General features: G+C 33.7%; 1 protein-coding gene across 2 annotated transcripts in view; it reads right to left on the minus strand.

Moving 5' to 3' along the window:
- Window positions 1-22,071, minus strand: part of SOS1 (SOS Ras/Rac guanine nucleotide exchange factor 1) — a 133,987-nt gene that overhangs the window by 25,066 nt on the left and 86,850 nt on the right. For both annotated transcript variants that reach the window (XM_021670787.2, XM_021670786.2), the window contains exons 9-16: window positions 17,708-17,835; window positions 16,262-16,917; window positions 8,523-8,604; window positions 7,619-7,741; window positions 7,167-7,270; window positions 5,817-6,039; window positions 4,288-4,407; window positions 379-541 (exon numbers count right to left, since the gene is read on the minus strand). In XM_021670787.2, coding sequence (XP_021526462.1) covers window positions 379-541; window positions 4,288-4,407; window positions 5,817-6,039; window positions 7,167-7,270; window positions 7,619-7,741; window positions 8,523-8,604; window positions 16,262-16,917; window positions 17,708-17,835 — 1,599 coding nt within the window. The remainder of the gene's footprint in view (window positions 1-378; window positions 542-4,287; window positions 4,408-5,816; window positions 6,040-7,166; window positions 7,271-7,618; window positions 7,742-8,522; window positions 8,605-16,261; window positions 16,918-17,707; window positions 17,836-22,071) is intronic.

The raw sequence follows: 22,071 nt of genomic DNA on the forward strand, positions 1-22,071 counted from the left end.
ATTGTTTCAAATAAACTATCTTCATAGACCTCAGTATAAATTTACTTAAAGTGTGTGTGTGAGAAAGAGACAGATCTAGTTTATCATGTCATTCCTTACACAATTATGTGAACATTTAATTATATATTATCTTACAAATTAAGTGCTGAAAGTTTTTTCCTCTTCTAGCTTAGGCTGGGACCTGTGAATATATTTTAATAGGAATGCCTAATTTTTAAAAAGCAACCAATTCCTTACAAAACTTAGATAATTCAGGCATTTAATCTGCTACTAAAACGACAAACGAGATATTTAAAAATTAAAGATAATAATTGTTAAAATTCTAATTTTTCTAATAGGGAATGAAAGTTCATTTTAAAAATACATGTATAAACCTACCTCAAATGTGTGGTCTAATCTGTAAACAGGTGATGAATTCATGGCACTGACAACTTCAAGGACACCATTAAAGTTGTTCAGCTCTTGAAAGACTTGTAGAATCTCAATTATTCGACTCACCACAGCTACTCTTTCTTCTAAATTTTCAGTTTCTACAATACATCTGGCAATCAAAAACAAAAAAAGTGAACTAAAGATTTTAGAGTATTTCCAATAAAGTTATAGCTTAAAGAATTTAGTAAATAAAATAGAGAGTGGGGGTGGCTATAGTATAACTACAATAGAGAAGACACATTCAAAGTAGAAGGTAATACCTCCAGTCAGGCATACTGCTCTTTCCTGTTTTCCAGACTGGTACAGTCAATCATTTTCCTACTATATTTGATGCATCCTCTATTAGCATGAGAACTAACTGGTGAGGCTCCTATCTTGTGGAATGTATGTAGGTCTTTGTAATATGGGTGTGTTCTAGTTGAATTCAAGAATTCTGTTGCCTTCTATTCTTCATCTAATTGCAAGATTTTAGTGATTAATGTTTATTTTCTTTCTTTCATATATAATTGGCTACATTTCTAGGAATAGCTCTGTTCCTATGATTCCTACATTTCTAGGAACAGCATTAAATGTAATGGCAAAAGCCGCAATTACTTTTGCACCAACCTAATATATAATTGCATTGAGATTCTTGACTTGTGTGATATGATAGTGTGAGGAGCTCCACTGAGTAAAACTGGTAAAAATTATTAAAACACACACACACACACACACACTCTCTCTCTCACTCTCTCTCTCTCAAAGTCTCTAGTAATGGCCCTGAGAGCAAATGGCAAATGAAGAAACATCTATTCAAGAAAACCTACAAAAATTTGGTAAGAGAGGGGACAGACTCTGTGATATTTGAACCAAGACTGTTCCCTCTCTTCTTCCTCCCAGCTCAGTGAGGGTGAACTGAGCATCTACTCCAGATTCCTGCAGTCAAGAACACCTAGCTCCCAGCTAGGTACAAGAACAGGGCTTTAGTTTTCTCATCCTGCCCCAGCTGCCTGTTGCTGAGGCTAAGTCCCAACGGAGTGCAGCTGAGAAGTGGGAAGTCTCTACCTTGGGTATGATGTTTTGAGAATACTGAGAAAAGAGCCCTTCCTCTGGTTCCCAAGGGCATAGTTCCATGCCAGAAGAGGCAAGTAAGAAGACCTCAGGCTCTACAATGCCATGTCTGCCACACTGCCCTCTCAACCACTCAACTCCTAAGGCAGAAGTGTCACTCAGAAAAGCTTGCCATTGTCCCCAGAGCTCTGTTTCAAACAGATAGCTGCTAATCTCTTGTCATTTGCAACAAAGTATAAAGTAGTTTAAATTTAAGGGTTCCCTTAAGAACAGTGGAAACTGTGGTGAAAAGCAATGGGGAAGAGATTTATGGATCTAATGAAGATACAGCCTAGACTGTAGGCAGAGTAGTTTGCAGGAGAGAACTAGGAAATAAGACAGCTGAGAGGAGCCCTCCTGGGGTCAGAACAAGTATCAAACAGAAATCTCAGAAACCATTCCTTCAAAGGAGCCACAATTTGATTGCATTATTTTATATAACAATTTATGCCACAAGGAAATTGTTGAAAACCTCAGAACAATCAGCTGGCAAATTGTGGAGTTTAATAGCTGGGTGGGCTGGGCGCAGTGGCTCATGCCTGTAATCCCAGCACTTTGGGAGGCTGAGGCAGGTGGATCACAAGGTCAAGAGTTCGAGACCAGCCTGTCCAATACGATGAAACCCTGTCTCTACTAAAGAATACAAAATTTAGCCAGACGTGGTGGTACATGCCTGTAGTCCCAGCTACTTGGGAGGCTGAGGCAGGAGAATCGTTTAAACTGAGGAGGCGGAGGTTGCACTGAGTCAAGATTGCACCTTTGTAGTCCAGCCTGGGTGGCAAGAGTGACACTATATCTCAAAAAAAAAAAGAAAAAGAAAAAGAAAAAGCTGGGTGTGTGTGGTCAGGGAAGGAGTGATGAGAGTCTTTCCAGTACCACTGCCACTTAATAAGAAGCCCTGGAACGGGGTTGGGGAATGAGGAGCAGTACTCAGAGTTGCTACTATATATTATCTAAAATGTCAGGTTTCCAATAAAAAAAAAAGAGACGTGCAAAGAAATAGGAAAGTATGACTCTTATACTGGGGCAGAAAAAAAGGGAACAGAAATTGCCTGTGAGAGTAACCAAATGTCAGATTTAACAACAATAACAAAAGATTTCTAACTAGCCATTACGAATACAGTCACAGAATTAAAGGAAAGCATGAAAAAGAAGGAAAGGAAGGTATTGATGACAATGTGCATCAAAGAGAGGATCTTATTTAAGAGATAGAAATTATAAAAAGGCACCAAATGGAAATTCTGGAATTAAAAAGTACAATAACTGAAATAAGAAACTTACTGGAAAGGCTCAATAGATTTGAACTGAAAAAAAAATTAGTTAACTTGAAGCTAGAGATATTGTTCAGAAATGAAGGTAAAATAAATATTTGCCCTATAAAAACTGAGAGAATTTGTTGCTAGCCAACCCACCAGAAGAAATACTAAAGGAAGTTCTTCAGGCTGAAAGCAAGTGATCCCAGATGGTAATTCGAATCCCCACAAAAGACCATCAGTAAAGGTAATTCTGTAATTATTAAAGACATGTTGTAAATGCATATTTTTTTCTCATTTCTTCTCATAACTGACTTAAATAACTGTATAAAATAATATAAATATATTGTTGGGCTTATAACACAGAAATGTAATATATGTGTAATATGGTACCAATAATACACAAAGGAGGTGGGTGAGAGCAAAGCTTTAATGGGCTAAGAGGATGATGACAAATGGTAAAGTAGTAACTGTAACAATGTATTGTTTGATTTGCATTATTAATGAGATGTAATATGTATTACAGTAACAAAAAAAAGGGAGAAAGGAAATAGAGCTACATAGGAGTAACATTTCTATATATCACTGTTATTAAGCTACTATAAGTCTGATGCTGATTCTGGTAAGATGTGTATGGCAAACTCTAAAGTAGCCAGGCAACCCCTAAAAGAACCTCAAAAAAATTTAATGAAAAAAAATTAGTGAAACTAAAATGCTACATTGGAAAAACATTCAATGTTTTTTAATGAAAAATACTGTCATTTTCATTCAATGAAAAACCCTCAATGCAAAAGACAGGAGGAGTAGAAGAAAAACACAAGACATATAGAAATAAAATTGCATTGGCTGGGTGTTGTGGCTCATGCCTGTAATCCCAGCACTTTGGGAGGACAAGACAGGCAGATCACTTGAGGTCAGAAGGTCAAGACCAGCCTGGCCAACATGGTGAAACCCCATCTCTACTAAAAATACAAAAATTAGGGCTGGGCACGGTGGCTCTCATGTCTGTTATCCCAGCACTTTGGGAGGCCGAGGCAGGTGGATCAGTTGAAGTCAGGAGTTCAAGACCAGCCTGGCCAACGTGGTGAAACCCTGTCTCTACTAAAAATACAAAAATTAGATGGGCATGGTGGTATACGTCTGTAGTTCCAGCTACTCAGGAGGCTGAGGCCTAAGAATCTCTTGAACCAGGGAGGCAGAGGTTGCAGTGAGCTGAGATCACGCCACTGCACTCCAGCCTGGGTGACAGAGCCAGACTCTGTCTCCAAAAAAAAAAAAAAAAGGTAGGCAAGTATGGTATCACACACTTGTAATCCTGGCTACTTTGGAGGATGAGGTGGGAGGATCACTTGAACCTGGGAAGTAGAGGTTTCAGTGAGCCAATGTTGCGCCACTGCACTCCAGCCTGGGCAACGGAGTGACACTCTGTCTCAAAAAACAAACAAAAAATTGCATTGAAATTTATAACATAGTTGACAGCTATATAAAATATAAGAATGCCAGGAATACTTACTTCTCAAACCATAGAGTGAGGTTGGTGGTATGTCGAATCATCTTCAGAAGATTAGGAGAGTTAATTTCTTTGTCTTCTTTTGTCCACACACTTCCAACTAATTCTGATGGCTGTACGGCTCTAAAATCAATACATAATGCTACATGATACTTTTCCTCTAATACAGACATTGTTTATTAAGTAAATGAGATAAATAAAAACTTAAGTCCCATATAAACTTTCCTCTTATACCAAAAGAAAGGTTTGTGAAAACAAGGTATAACAAAAAATTATAATTATGCCTCATATTTCCTTATGGATTTTTTTTTTTTGAGACAGAGTTTCACTCTTGTTGTCCAGGCTGGAGTGCAATTGTGCAATCTTGGCTCACTGCAATCTCTGCCTCCCTGGTTCAAGTGATTCTCCTGCCTGAGCCTCCTGAGTAGCTTGGATTACAGGTGCCTGCCACCATACCCAGCTAATTTTTTGTATTTTTATTAGAGATGGGGTTTCACCATGTTGTCCAGGCTGGTCTCGAACTCCTGACCTCAGGTGATCCACCTGCCTCAGCCTCCCAACGTGCTGGGATTACAGACGTGAGCCACTGTGCCCAGCCTTTAAAAACTATTTTTAAAAACTAATTTTTATGGAAATACCTATGTACTTTTAGTGTTGCTTTATAGTAGCATTTTGCTTTGGCAAGGTTGAGATTCCTCCATAATATCTTTCCCAGCACTTATAAACATTATTAATAAATTAAGATGATGAAGTAGACATTTAAGTAATGATAGCTGTTATAATAATCAGTTCAAAGAAAGTACAGTAATCAATGCAATTCTTTCTTTTTTGATATAAAGGAGGAGAGGAAAAAACCTGTCACAAAAGGGTCTTAGGAAATAAAATAGATTCTAATGCTGTAATTTTCAGAAACATGATTTTTAGTGGAAGATCTATCAATTTAGCTCATTTTCTCATTTAGTTATTTAAAAATGAATAATTTAGTTTGAGATTCTAAATAGTCCCCATTTAAAATCAGAAAGATATTTTCAAGATAATTATATCAATGTAGTATGATAAACTAAAAAAGACTATAATGGCTATGATATAAGTTCACAACAACAGCAGTAGCTAACATTTATTGAGCCTTACTCTGTGCTAAGTAATGTACATACACTGACTTTCAAACCTCAAAACAGCCCCAGGAGTAGGGTACAGTCAGTAGCCCCATTTTACTATTGAGGAAAATAAGGGGCAGAAGGATAAAGTTACACAAGGAGGTTAAAGTTGCCCAGGGCCAGCAATTGCTAAAGCCAGGATTTAAACCTAGCCTTACCAACTAGGGGTGACCACAGAAAGAGAGAAGGTGTAAATTCAGCTAGATGGACCAAGGGAGTGAAAGAACAGGAACTGCCTACCAGGCTTTATTACTAGACACTTCATGTAACATTTCAGTTAAGTCTGATGACAACCCTATAAGGCAGAAATCAGTATTTCATTTTAAAAATTAACTCTTTTGAAAGATTTTTCAGCTTGAATGTTAAATTACATACCGGTATAGATCTGATTCAAGTAAAGTGAGTTGTCGAGCAATTTCTATTGGGTGTAAGGTGAGCAGGTCAAAAGTCTCTATGTGCCCAGGTCTGCTTATATGCCACTCAACTGTGGGAGGTGAACTCTGAAATGTAATATTATGACCTGGTCCATTGTCTCTTGCAATTTTTTTCCTTTGGATTATTTTAGTGATGGATTCAACCCATTTTTTCATTGCTTTACCTGCAATACATGAAATATTATTTTATATTTGAAAAATGGTTTAAAATCACACAGATGATTCCTGAATATATCTTTGCTATAAAAAGTTCAAATGATCAAAATGAAAAAATGCAAGTTTCCCTTTTCCATTTCCCGGTCCCCCATCCCAATCTTATTCTTCTCCACATGGGTAACCACTGTTAATAGTCTGGTATGTATTCTTCCAGATCCTTTCCAAACAAAATTAGGAAGTAATTAATTTGTAGAGGTTGTCTACCCCTATTGTTCTGATCTTCAGTGTAATGTATTATTTTATAATCCTTCAAGAAAAAGTGTATCTTACATAAATCACAAGATTTATAAGGATAGATTATACACATTCACTATTAAACTAATTAACACTGATTTTATAAGCCAATAAATATCAGTGTCAGAGGACTGATTCCTTCATTTTTAGTGTGAGTTTTGATGTGGCTCTGTTTTGTATTGTACATGAAAGTACTATTATTTAACCCATTATTTTCTGATTCTCATTTAGAGCATACAATGGAAATAAAAATAAGTTTGTCTAGGACTTTAATGCTTACCGCAGTCTAAGACATCCTTAGAGCCAAACAATCATATAATCTTTAAAACTAGAAGGAAAACCTTGGAGATTATTAAACCTAGCTCCTTATGTTATTGACAAGAAAACTGAAGTCTAAAGAATCTAAGTGATTTTGCCTGAAGTCACGTATCTGATTAGTGGCAGTGTTAGACACAGACTCTCAATTTAATCCACTCTGCTTCCTCTCAGATTCTCTCTATTGGCCTGTGGCCTCCTTGACCTCCATCAGTGGTATTATAATGGCACAATGTAGTTCCCAAATGCCTTCACACTTTCGGATATGTATGAAAACTTGGCTTAACCAACTCTAAAATAATCAGCAAGTTGATTCACTAAATGAAAATACACTGGATCAACAGGGTGACTACTGAGGAATTTGCAGGTCTAAAGGTTGTTTGATGAAAATTTTTAACTTTTTCAAATGGTTATGCTGGTACTATTATAAACATCTCTTACTACTGAGCCACACTGACATCAATTGATAGTCACCATATTGGTGCTTTTATTACATATAAAACTAGGCATCTTAAAAAAAACATACCTCTTACTGTTCCAATAAATTCTTCCATTCGTTGCAAAAGATCTGCATCTCTTTCAAAATCATAGAAGTGGTGCTCTACCCAGTGCCGACATACATTTAATACTCTATGGCATTAACACAGAATTGAATTACATGGGAACTCAAACATAAATACAATACATAGTACAATACAAATGAAAACAGAGCAACTCTTAACAAATTCATCTTTTTTCTTTTTTTTAAATACTGTCTTTTTCAGCTCCATCAATTACCAAATTAATCTTATCAGTGTGCTTAACACTTGCAAACTTCTATGTTGAGACTTATAATTTCTGATATCTGCTCTAATTAGTAAATTTAATTTACTAATTTTGTCACCGCCCCCCCACTTTGTTTGGGAAAGGTCCTTATATACTTAACATTGAAATAGAAGTTTGATAAAGACTTATTTACTTCATTTATTTAATGCTTACCGAAGTTGCACAGGCTGTATATATTCTTTTCTAAATCTTTTTAATTCTGCACTCAAGGGTTGATCTCCATTCTCTATAGCTATGCGATCAGCTTCTGTTGGCTCAGGCTCTGGAATTTCAAACCTAACATAAAATAGAACAAATTAATGAAAATACTAATTATATTGAGTTATACAAATAGAAAACCACAAACCTTTTTACCAGTCAGCAAAAAGAGAATACTGTAAAAAATTACTAAAGATATGCATATCAGTGTAAACAAGTGAGAATTCTATAATATTAAAGGCTAATAAAATTATTTTAAAATTTTTAAAAGAAATTAGTACTTGCCAATATAGATAAAACTAACTACAAACAAAATAAAGAATACATGCAAATTCTAAAAATAAATGTGACTATAAAGTTATGGGACTGATATTCATTTTTGGTTAGTGGAATTACTCTATATCAGGCAACAAAATCACTTTGAAGGGTAATTCCAGAAAAACTGACTGTTCTTGTTTAGGTGCATGAAATATTTTCCTTTTATTACAGTATTTGTTCACTGACAAGCTCCATTTTACTCAACATGAAGTATGTTTGAAAACTTCTATTTAGAACATCTGATTCATCAAAATTTGAATTTCTAGACTCTAAATTATAAATTGTATATAGATCTTTAATTCTGTAAATTTGAAATTTCAAATGCTGAGTTTTCACATACAAAAAGAATACTTATTTTTGTATTTAAATAAAAGCTAACATATTATTATAGAATAAATATTCATCTAAGAGATTTTATTTATTGAAAAAGTGCTCATGAAGTCTATTTTAAAGCTCACCTAACATTTCTGAAAAACATAAGATCTTAGCTCAATCTTTTTTTAAAAAATAATAAATTTAAAGATTTTTTAACTGGACAGACCTTTCTATTATAAGACTCAGTAGTTCTTGAGGTTTGCAAAAGGATCTGTATGTTGTAAGAAATGTCCGAACAAAATTGGGATCTAAGAAGAAAAAGGAAAAATATCTTATTAAAGTCTTTGATTCAAAATGATTAAAACTATTATTTACATTTTCAAAATGATCAAATAGTCAAGTTCAAAGGTTCCAAAATGTTTTGACAAGTAGAAGGCTTTAGACTTGGTAATGCACTGCTAGCTTAGTGCCTTCTAAATTAGTCATGAAAACACTGATATTAAAACTTTACATCAATTTATTTCTTGCCCTCTGCACACTGACAAGATGATCTTAAACTCATCATTCATACGAATGAGCAAGAAAGAAAAGCAAAGATAAAGTACAGAGCCAAGCTCCCTTCCCACCAGCTATCAGGATCTCAAAGCATCACCAGTTGGTTTATCTCCCTTGTAAAGAGAAAGGCCACAGCAATAACCCATTACTTTTTCTTACATCAAGGTTAGTTTATCTAGGATTATTATCTTCTTTAAATCATGTTAAAAGAACATACAACTGGAAATTGGAACTTATAAAGTAGTAGCTTAAGTTAAATATAGTATTTAAATTATTTGCTAAAAATCTCACAACTGCTTAAAGATGCTTACAAAAACTTGTAAGCTATTAAACTATTAAATGTGCTAGAGTATGTTGGTTTGGTCCTATTCCAACCTTTAATTGCCTTTATTTCAAGTAGTCACAATGAGAGGTCAATCATAAATACAGGAGTCTCCAATCCCTTCCATGAAAGGACCTACTTTTCATTCTCATCTCCATGAAGTAAAACAGGAGGCTAAATATGATCATTCCCCCAGGCCTGGCCTACTCCTTATCTCCATGACAGTATTCTCTTATGTTGTGGAGAAAGGCTGCTGTCACCAGCACAAGAGACTTGGGCTGTTGTCTTCTGCATAAAGGGGGAAAAACATCTCCCATAATGGGGGGAAAAATCACTCACTTCTACAACTCAAAATTTTGTCAAGGCCTACATTTAATTGTAAGTCTTTTTTTTTTTTTTTTTTTTTTTAATGGAGGGGAAAGTTCAGTAACTTGAATCTTTTATTGGGAGCATTCTTTTCCTATTTATATTAGGGACTGGCAAACTCCAATAGTAAATTCATAGAAGGTAGCAGATGCCTTTATTTCTGTTAGACTACATAATGTGGGTCAAGTTTTATAAGAAGCACAGTGTCTTTTATTAGCATAGGATTTAGCAAAAGCAGAATGTATTTGTTTGGAAAATTTCTATTTAGGCTGATTCTCACTAAGAACCATCCTAGGTTTAGCCTTAAAATAAAATGTTTATAATAACTTTTTCCCCAAAAAGCAAATTCATGGATTTATCACAAAAATTCCAATCTACTGATGTGTGTATATATATATACATATATGTATGTATATATGTATATATATGGTCAAGATAATAACTGATTTAAATATCAGACAACCTTGAATTTAAAATAATACTATTTTAAGTTAAAGAAAGATTTACAGGATAAAAATACATTGGTTTTAAATGCCCCCTTCTCCTTAAGCTTAATTATACCTTCTGAGGCTAGAGTGGGTTACTGATAAAAGTAATTTAAATACATATAATCCTTTAATAATTTCCTCTCTGTTGGTATTTTATTGTTTGTCTTCAGTTACAGAGTTCCTCAAAAGTTAAAGACTAATGTCTCATCCAGAAGAAAAGATATTAAAACAGAAGGCTGTACAAGATTTTAATACAGAGATTTTTATCGGTTTCATCACAATCTTCCCTTTCAAGAATCTTCTTCCTGTTCTGCAAATCTATTTGTAAGGTGAGGCTACTCAAAAAGCAAAAGCAGTGGCCACTAGAGAGATGCTGAGTGGTCACTGTTGGATAGAGACCACATCCACAGTACAGAGTACTCCAAGCATCCCTGACCTGTGTTCCAAATTTAGGGTGCCCTCTCCCTTTTTAAAGGAAAAGTTTATTTCAGTCTAAAAATCTAAAATCAATCAACACCCACATCCATTTTTTTCTCAAATGCCACGAAAATCAGGCTAAAAAATTGAGGGATATCAAGGGGAATTTTAAGTTGAAATACAATAAAATCAAGTTCTAAGTGAATTAAAGTATGTTTTAAGAAAACTGTGGCTATGTTTAAAGGCAAGCTATTTCTAAACAAACTTTTCATCTTCTTAAGCCAAAACTTCTGGCCATTCTATTACTTCAGTAATTGATTATAATGCTGGGAAAGCCATGATGTGTTTCAGTGGCATAGTCAAATGGGATCACACCAATTCTTGGTCTGTTATGTAACACTCTCAAAGAAACTTTCACATAACTTATTTCATATGATTTCTGCAGAAACTGTTCACACGAACAAGCAGAAACAAGGAAGAGATGTAACTAGACTTATCTAAGGTCATACAGCAGAGTGGCAGAGATGGATCCAGAACCTAGATCATGTGATTCCTGATTCAGTGCTCTTTTCTATCATATCATATAACCTCCCTGGATTAAAGAAACCCTTAAATCCAGGGTGCCTTAAAGTTTCCACAGCTGTGAGATCTAAATATAAAGAATTAAACCACACGTTATAATCACTATAGAAATTTACATGAATGATTAATTCAGAATGTACCTGTACTGCTAATCTTGGTTAAAGGCACCAGAAAGACACTGAAAAACTAGCAGTCTAATTGTGATTCTGTAACTCTTGATCGGTCTTCTTCCAGATTTTAGGAATTAACAACTGTACCTTCCCATATGCTGTATAGGGTTTCTGCAGCTGGCAGTGAAATTAACATTCCCATAATCATGACTGTTGTATTAGGTTCTAGAGTTGTTTTTAGCTTGACTAGAATTAAGAGTAGTCTTGACAAAAGACAAAAGCAGCAGAAACTAGAAATAAACCAAGAAAATCTGGCAAAAATTTAAGTACTTTGAAATAATATCTTAAAGGCTGCATATAGTCCCAGGCTTGTATTAATTTATATTCTATTTTTAGTCTAAAGCAATGAAAAATTGCTAATGAATCAAAAACACAGAGAAGACAAAATACTTATATTTGCAATTTTATACAGAAAAGCATACAAATTCCAGAAGTTACTTTAATTTCTATTGCATTGGTTTCTCCATTTCAATAACTGTAACATACACCATGTCACTAACCACTGGAGACCTTTATCTTACTGATAATGTAAAGAGCTAAGATAACATAAACAAATGCCCATCAATAAGGACAGGTTATATAATTTTGTAAGGAAACAGAGTACCTAGTTCTATCGATTAGGCAATGGTAAAAGTGAAGTTTTATACTGCCATCGTTAGGTGTAGAGCAGCAGTTATCTACCCATATTCTAAAACCAAGTTGCAGAGAGAGATGAAAGGTAAACACATAAAAATACAAAAGCCAGGCTGGGTTTGGCTTTAAAACATAAGCAAGAACATATAATTAGAGAAAAAAAATTAAAAACAGCCTATTTTTATATTCTCCTTTCTGTTTATCACTTGCTTGTGGAGATAATGCCACAAAGTTCTTTTTCAAACATGACCTCCTAATGGATCTTAATATGGTGAACAAAAACTTTTTCTACAGTTTTTTCCCCTCATCATTAGAGATAGTATTACTCAACTACTTGACTCTCAAATCCCTGCACTAAGGTTTCCACCATGTTCATTAGCTGCTTTGCTTCCCCTACTCAAAACAGCTAACTTTATAGAAATACCTGCCACTCTACCATCACCAAGCTGGTTTAGGCCCAGGTTATTTCAAACAGAAGCTATAGTTATTTTTGTGTACTGGCCTTCTAGCTGTCTCTGTCTTTCTCACTGTAAAACCACTATTCTTTGATATTTTACTGCACAATTCTTCAAAATTTTAGGAACCCAAAATATATTAGTGTTCAGAATATAGATTGGAAGTGATAATCCAATTCCTTTTCCTTATGTGCCTGTTTTGATTGACACTTGACATTTTATTTGACAAGGTCAATGAGATTTGTGAAATATTTATTACATAAAAAAGTTATTTATGTAAAGACCACCCTACACCCAACCACCATAGTAAAACACTGTTAATCAGGATGTCTGTTCATGTGATAATTCTCCCTTTAAAGCAGCCATTTAAAAAGCTACAAGAAACAATAAGCTCCTCAACAAGGATTTATAAACAATCAGTCTTGAATTCCTTAAAAAAGGAAACAGACGCTATGCTGACGCACAAACACTTTTTTAAAAAATCAGAGTTTAAAAATAGAACAGCACTGCCCTACAGATCAAAAATTGTTCAAAGACTTAAAAAAGTTAAAACACCCAAACTGAACTTATATAGGACACAAACTCAAAATAAATCTAATTCAGGTTTTTGAGGCTTTCCCATATGAACATATAAAATAGCAGTGAATACTTTAAAGAAAAATATCTTTTGGCTTAAGTTTTTTTCAATATCATCTTCTGTAAAAGAGAAATTCCCATGCAAGGGAAACACCTTTTCCCACAGTTGAATATGCAAAGCTTTTATTTCCCAGAAAATGTCAATTCTGAATTATTATCCTTATTTCAGGGTCATCTCATTTTTCTAAAATAGACTATTAAACTGGACACTGCACCACCTACCATTTCTCTACTCATGTTGTTTTAGGTCTCATTAACTAACTTGTACTTTGTTGCCTACAACTCTGTAACAGAGGTGAAATTCCTACTCTCAACTTTTTCTTTGTGCATATTGCTTTTTGCTTTCTTACTTAGGATAAGGAAATAGTCTCTTCATATCATTGCTAGATGTAGAATGATCCATCCAATTGGATAATTTTTCCCCTAGCTTTTGGGACAAATCCCAAAGTTCTGATATAGTTAGGAATTATGATACATCCAGAAACACCAAATCAAGCTATAGATTCCACATAAGACCCTGCTGCAATCTTTTAAGCAAGTTAACCATTTTGTAAAAAAAAATAATAATAATGACCAGTGTCTAACTATACATAAAAAATCTATGCATTCCAATGGAAGTGTATCTATAGTGAGGGCTCACCTCTATCCTACTTCAATAAGAAAAAAAAAATTACTGACAATATCTTCATAGTACACACATTTGCCCAGAAATGAACAAGCCATTTATATTATTGGCAGTTCAAACCAAGTTATTTATTTTTTATGAGTTCACATCTGTACCAGATCCTTTTATTAACACATATAATTTAAAAGTTGTAACCTATTCTATTCATGAAAACAGTCACCTTATATGAGTCAGTGTAACTAGGTGAAAAGTACTCTACTGAGTCAAGAAACCTAATTTCAAGTCCATGTTCTGGAATTAACTGGTAATATGACTCCTGGCAAATCGTATCTTCAGGGGACTTGGGATTTGTCTACAAAGTGAAGGCTTGTACATCTCTTTGAGCACTAGAGATCTATAGCTCCATTTTGTACATTACTGTTAAAACACTTGAGAGATAAAGTTGGCTGAACACCACAGTGAAGTCTGAATAAAGTAAGGTTAAACCAGTTTCTCTTCTGCTTTTATGACAATGTCTAACCAAACTATAATAATCTAAAAGATGTCTGTAAGTGATGTCTTATAGTATTCATTATTAAATTTTCTTATGTATTATATCAATGTCTTTTATTACAATTCTATATAATATAACAAAAATGTGTAAGTTAAATGTTAGCTTTGTTTCAGTGTAAGCCACAACCTGTACTGTATGTTCTCCAATAAATATACCTACTAACCAAATCATAAATCCCTTTTTTCTTTGGGTAGGCTGACGAAAGGTAAGAGAAGAGCAGACCAATAGTTCTTAAATACAAATGGTAACTTGATCTGTTACCATTGTAGTGAGGCCTTAAAGTCTATTTCAGTTTTACAAGTTCATAGATGATGGTCTATTAAAAACCCATTCTATGTTGCCAGTAGTAAGTTCAGTAACAGACCGTACAGAATAGACCAAATAAGCCAACAGTTAACACTACAATTTTTGTGTACTGTGAACCACAACTCACAAAAGCTGCTTGTAGACCCCAGTTTCACCAGTAATATATTTATCACATATTCAGTTAAGCTCCAAAAGAAGATAGAAAAGAAAAATGTCAAAAAACTTAGCCACAGCACTTTTAAAACCAACACTGGCCTTTTATTTCTGAAGAAATTATTGGAAGGATTTTTTTTAAACTTTTTTTTAAGTAAAATAATACCATCAATTTAAATTTTCAATACTTTGACAAGGTTCTATAAATTTTGAAATTTAAGTGTTTTATATTTATTAGAAGTAAAAGCACTAAAAATATTACTCTATATCAAAGCTAAAAATTGATATAGAAAAGATCAGAACTAACAAAACATCATTACAAAAGTACCACATCCGAAGACTTTAGCCAGCATTGTACACATTAAGTAAAGAAGACTTTCAAGACTACAGAACAAGTATCAGCTTGTTCAAGTTTGCTTTAAAATGTTCTCATTTAAAAAATAAAAAACATAGTTCCGCAGAAAATAGCTGTCGTTCCTCAGCTGCTTATTAATAATCATAAATTAACTTTGTGAAATATAGCAATTTAAAGAAAACTTTTATCACTAACAAGTCTTATAGAAACAATTACAAATTTTATAATTTGAAAATGTTTTCCTGCCCAAGGATCACACTGACTTGTGACAGTAAACACTAGTAGTAAATCTTCTTCGGCAGTTGCCACTTAAAATCCTCTACAGAAAAAAAAAAAAAAAATTAAAACTTCTTTCTTACAAACACAAATAAAAATCTAAAGATTAATTTTACTCCAAATGAATCTAGGAACCCCAAACAAAAGTATTTAGGATGAAATGATAAAAAGTTTAGAATGCTTATGTTATAAAAATTCTGAGTCTTCTAAGGGGACTTAAAAACCAGGAAAATGTGGCAAGAAGGGCAATTTAACTTTTATAACCTTAAAAATCCCTTAAGCAGCAAAGAAGTATTTTGGAACCACAAATTTTGGGTAATTTAACAAAACATTTTTATAGTTGCAGTCTAGATCATAAAGAGTATAGAGAAGGTTGGTGAAGTACAATTAAATTAGCAGGTCATACTACTGAAAATTGTACCTCTCAAAAAAAACAGCTTTATGTGGAAAAAAATGACAATAACCTATTTGTTTTTCATGTAAAATCTAGGCAATCTATTTCCTATGGTTTATTTTTCAAATTTTTGGGTCAATAAAATAAATACATTGACTATAGACATTTCTAGGTGAAAAATAATAAAACTGGAATCCTTGGCTTCCAGGATTGCCACATTTAATATTAAATAATCAGGTTTAGGTGTGGAAATTGAGAGAAAGCAATGCTGTATTTATTTGTATATTAATATAACAATTTTGTTATATTAACATTTTTACTTTATAATCTCAGTAATAAGAGTAGAAAAAAAGATAAAGGAGTAAAATTTTTAGATCCCAGTTAATGATGATTTATTACAAACTTTAGTCTTGCTTCTGTTGCTTTCTAACTGGATATATTTAGCCAAGTGACCTCATTTTCTCATCTATAACTGATGGTAAGGTTAAAAAAAAGTATGTAAGTGTAGTAGAAAAAGTAAAACATTCCAAAGAAATATAAAGTGTTGGTATTTTTAGTCAAAGAAAAGAGGTCTTCGGTTGTTAGTTTCTTTTCTATTTTAGGCACAATAACCCATGCAGGAAAGAAAATCAGTTTGAAGCAGGAAAACAAAAGTGACAGCCAACTTCGTATTTCTTACCTGCATACATATGGTATGTAAGCCTCTCTATAAGTTTAATAACAGTTCCTGCTTTGATAATTGGAATTCCAGCCTTGGGCTGCATGTTCTCTTCAAATATAATATTCTCTTCAGAGTCAGGCTCTGCAAATCTATAAACATCAGCACTAGGCAGCCTCATCTGCTCCTCTTTCTCTTCCTGTAGCATTGTTACATCAAGCATCCTTTCCAATGTACTCCGGTACTGTAAAGATATCAATGCTGCCATCCAGTTGTTTTTCTCTTCAGCTGACTTGGCAGAAAATATAACACTATTTTCATCTTTTAAAATTATTTCAAAAGCATGCTTGTATTCATTGGTGTCATCTTTATCATTAATTTGTACCTTTCGCATAAAAAACTTTTCTTTAAGACGATATTCTGCATTGCTAGCACCAGGAAGTCTTGGCTGCCCATGATTTGATTTACAGCAAATCATTAAGCCATCAAAGAGAAATATGTGTCTCTCATGTTTGGCTCCTACACGTGTAAGAGTTCCTTCCATTATAAATTCATTGCAACACTGTCCAATGTCTTTTCCCTCCCAACCATCAATATTCTTCTGAATCTCGTTCATTTTCTTGATTGCTAGTTGTTTCCCCTTCATTTGCTGACTGTAAAACCGACATGCAGATTCACTGGAAAAAAGAAAAAGGCATTATTAGTACACAGATGACAGAAAACCCAGAGTTCACGAAAATAAGGGAAAGTGTAAAAGTAGATTTTTAAAAGTCTCACTGAGAAGGTATTCACTAATTCCTCAATATATTAGTGTTACAGAATTACACAATTTTGAAAATCAAAGCAACCTAGAAAATTTTTTCAGTATTCTAAAAAGTGCAATGATTATTGACAAAATTCTACCCTACAAATTTAACTACAAAATGATCATTTCTATCTTGGCTACTAAATATTTAGAATGACAAATATTAAAAAGTAGCCCAATACAGTAAAAAAAAAAAAAAAAAGGGATTTGAAAGATTAAATTATTTAGAAGTGCTTAAATGGATAAGACCCAAAGTGAAAAACATGTAGCACTTATTGTAATTATGAAAGTGGAAGCAATGCTATCTGAATTAATGCCTCAAGTTATATAATCCCTAAACTAAAGGACACTACTAATTTTACTTTGACAGAACAATGATGCCAGCATAAATCTACCCCATACATTTTACTGTGTCTCTCCTTTAGCTTACCAGTTGACTCTCAGGAGGTCTTGTCTGGGAGTATGCAAGGAAAATGCACAAATATGAAAGGTTTTTCAAACAATAACAATTCTCTTGGCTTTGATGTCACTTCCTCTGAAAGACCAGGCTTGTCACTAAAACTATTTTCTTCATTGTTTACTTGAGGAGGGAACTGGGATCCCTGAATTTACACCACAATATTCAGGGTGAAAAGGGTATTTTAAAAAGTAAAAATATTTACCTCAGTCTTCGTTTTGCAAGACTTTTAGAACATATTTTTTCCATACCACTCTGAACATTAAGCAAAGCTGTTATTGCTTGTTTTAAACATTCCTTGTCTTCTTGATCTTCACTTTTTTCTTCTAACTGCTGTAAAGCCAAAATGACACATCTGAACCAATAGTACACTTTTGGACAAAAAAGTAATAAGCTCATTTAAGGACAAAAATAACATTTATTCAACTGTCACCACAATAAAATTGTTAAATGTGTCATCAAATACTCTTTTTACAAGTGTTTTTCTTGTGTGTTACTACCTATATTAATACACAACCAAGTTTTCTACATTAAAAGACCAAGATTAGTAGTGTTAAGATGGGTTACATATTGTGACAGGCAATAATATGTAGTTTCTCAAGGTGCATACCCCTGAAAAGAAATGAGGAGCACAATTGATCTATTGAATTATCATAGGAGTTAGCACAGCACTAAGCATGTAGATGAGGTTTTCTTTTTTTAAAGTGTGGAATTTGGTCTTAGGTTTCTGATCCCTATATTATTGTTATATAATATTGAGATGATAAGGAAGATAAATATACCAAGAAGGATGCAATATAGTAGAGGGAATCTCAAATACAAAACCTAGGATCAAATTTTGACTCTACTTCTACTTCTGTCTGACCTTGGGGCAAGTCACTTGATCTCTGAGCCTCACTTTTCCCATTCGCCAAATAAGTCTTTATAAAAAGCCTACCCTGCCTACTTTTAGGGGTTATTAAAAACCAATACACTTTGTAAATGGTAGCATACAATAAGTGTAAATTGTTTTCTTTGTGATTCTCCTACAGAATTAACATTAGTATAATGAAGAACTTTGTTCTTATCCACATTAAGATTTTGAATAAAGCTGCAATATACATATTTATGAAACTCAGGCATATTTTATATTACTGGCAAATATCTATGTCAGACAAAGTCTGTACTTAACAAGAACTAAGTCATCAATAACTACTAATTATCAATACAGTAAGGTGACTATGATTCAGACAAGCAATTAACAGATGTATGAGTGACAATAATTCAGTAACCAAAATCTTCTAAACCTGTTACCGGTTACTAAAAGGAAAAGTTAAGAAATCACATTTTGGTTCTGCAATGGCCTATGCCTAAATCACAGCACTTTGGGAGGCTGATGTGGGAGGATCGCTTGAGCCCAGGGGTTTGAGATCTTATTAAAATTTTATCAATAGAGTTTTCATGCAATAATTTAGGAATACCTACTCTGTATCATAAAGGATATTCAAAGTGATTTATAAAGAAGTTTGCTTTTTTAATCTTTTTTTTCTTTTTTTTTGAGACAGAGTCTCACTCTAGCCCAGGCTGGAGTGCAGTGGCACGATCTCCAGCTCACTGCAACTTCCGCCTCCCAGCTTCAAGCAATTCTCTTGCCTTAGTCTCTCGAGTAGCTGCGATTACAGATGTTTGCCACTACACCCAGCTAATTTATTTTATTTTTTTATTTTTAGTAGAGACGGGGTTTCACCATGTTAGCCAGGCTGGTCTTGAACTCCTGACCTCAAGTGATCTGCCTGCCTTGGCCTTCTAAAGTGCTGGGATTACAGGCGTGGGCCACCATGCCTGGCTAGAAGTTTACTTTTCAATTAGCTTCATTATTCATTAGTACATTAGTACTTTAAGGATTTTATATTCTTGACAGGTATTCCTTAAAGGTCAACAACACATTCCTTTCTGCTTCAATTGATAAAAATCAGTTACATGCATGCACACACACATGCACTGATGACCTGTGAAAAGTAAACAGATTTCTTATATTCTAAACCATTTTAATTAAAATTTACTTAAAATTCTTTAATGTTCAAATATTATAAAAGTAATAAATACCATATTATAATGTTTATTACTTAGCTTTTATTATCCAGATTGCTTATATTCATTATTAAAAACTCACCATTCTTTCTACTAGAGGCATAATCTACATTTTTAGGAAAATTTTCAGTCTTAGTTTTGTTAAGTAAAAGAAAAATTCGTAACAATTCTCAACATAAAAAGGGTAATGAAAGATATTTTCCAAAGAATAAGAGATTTTTAAAATCTACACATTAAAAAAAACTCAAATATCTTTTATTCATAGTATTGTTCTTCAATGGCCAGCTGGATTAAAGAAAGCCAATGGCCAGGTGTTCATAAAGAAAGATACTAGCTTTTTACTTAACAGACATTACTAGTAGGCTGAAGGCTGGAATCCAGGTAATCTCTCAAAGTATCTTCCATCCCTATCATTTGAAACTATTTGCCTCTCACATGGTTGAATTCTGAGAGACAAATAAAATGTTACCATAACATTATCAAGTTTAGTCTTTCAAGCAGCAGATAATGTAACACTGAAAGCTATATACCAGGGTTGTCCAATATTTTGGCTTCCCTGGGCCAAACTGGAAGAATAATTACCTTGGGCCACACATAAAATATACAAACACTAACAACAGCTGATAAGCTTTTTAAAAATTGCAAAAATATCTCAAAAAGTTTTAAGAAAGTTTATGAATTTGTGTGGGATCATGGGTTAGACAAACTTGCTGTATACATTAAGAAAAGGCAAACAATGAAGGCACCACTGAACAATGAATTAGTTCATTGAGTTGATTTAGAATTTAATAACTCAAAAGTAAAGCCCAGAGAAATTTCAAGTCAGTAAGATACAAGGCAATTTTTCAGTATTAAAGAACAGGTAGCAAAATAATGAAAATAATAAGCATTTGATATTTTGTCCTGAATGTTTTGTATTTTTAATTCAGGAAAACATACCTAATGGTATACAAAATATACAATTCTCATACACATAAAAATATTCATAAAAGAAAAAATCCATTTGGACATCCTTTGATTTTCTATTCTAAAAATGTTTCAAGTTTTGGAGTCATTTAGCTACTATTTAACTGTAGCATTTTACATACAGAATATTCTGATATGTCAAAAATGTTAATATTTTAAAAGCCACAAACCCAAAGTATATTTCAAACCCATAAAACTTTCCTTATGAAATACTTTTAAAATGTCATTTTTACCTTTATAGCATTAGGTAAGCATCTAAAATAAATTACAGTGTAACAAATGACCTTTCTTGTAAGCATTTTATGCTTTTTTTAACTTAACATGACTAATTTAAACTGGGCACTGGTACAAAATAATTCAAGCTAACTACCATCAAAGGGATGGCTTACTGTGGCTACAGATACAAAGCAGTGGCAACTGGTATGTAAATGAGACTCAACAAAGCAGCCTCCTTTTACCAGTGATATTCAATAAACATTTTCATGACTGCCTATTTAATAATAATGTCCAACAGTAACAATTACATTGTACAATGCAGTTTATTTCAATAATCTAAAAAATTATTAAGTCCTGAGATTATATTACCATATGAGATTGTACTTAAACTCATCTAGGGAATTACATATATATATATATATATATATATTTTTTTTTTTTTTTTGAGTTGGAGTCTTGCTCTGTCTCCTGGGTTGGCCAGGCTGGTCTTGACCTCCTGACCTCAGATGATCCGCCCACCTTGGCCTGCCAAAGTGCTGGGATTACAGGCATAAGCCACCACGTCCAGCCGGGAATCATATTTTATAGCAAAATAAAAGCTCATATGCTCTACTGAGATGATAAAATTTAAGTTTTCACAAGAAAGAAACCACATTTACCAGTGACTAATTTTTTTGGTCCCTTAGAAATAAGAGGCAGTAGTCAATACGGTGTGTTGTATGTGCAAGGAAACCTTGGGAGATAAATGGAATTAAATGTGAGGAGCTGTCAAAAAGCTACAATCAATACAAAGAATACAGTGATATTCAGGAGAATAAAACTCAAGATTGTTTGATACATGAAAAATAAATTGTTGGCCGAGTGTGGTGTCTCACGCCTGCAATCCCAGCACTTTGGGAGGCAGAGGTGGGCAGATCACGAGGTCAAGAGATCGAGACCATCCTGGCCAACATGGTGAAACCCCATCTCTACTAAAAATGCAAAAATTAGCTGGGTGTGGTGGTACGCGCCCATAGTCCTAGCTACTTGGGAGGCAGAGGCAGAAAAATTCCTTAAACCCAGAAAGTAGAGGTTGCAGTGAGCCGAGATTACGCCACTGAATTCTAGCCTGGTGAGAAGAAAGACTTTGTCTCAATAAACAAATAAATAAATAAATAAATAGTTGTACCCGATGCATTTTATATGCTCAATTCATTCACAATCATATAATGGCTTCTCTTTGGTTAAAAAAGGGAACGGTTGAATTAGTTTTTATTTCTTGGAATTTTCTCCAATATGGCGTTGTATACAATGAAGGAACTACCATATACTTGAAGG

This window comes from Aotus nancymaae, unplaced genomic scaffold (assembly GCF_030222135.1).
Source record: "Aotus nancymaae isolate 86718 unplaced genomic scaffold, 86718_ANA_hifiasm-v0.15.2.pri h1tg000057l, whole genome shotgun sequence".
Lineage (NCBI taxonomy): Eukaryota > Metazoa > Chordata > Mammalia > Primates > Aotidae > Aotus > Aotus nancymaae.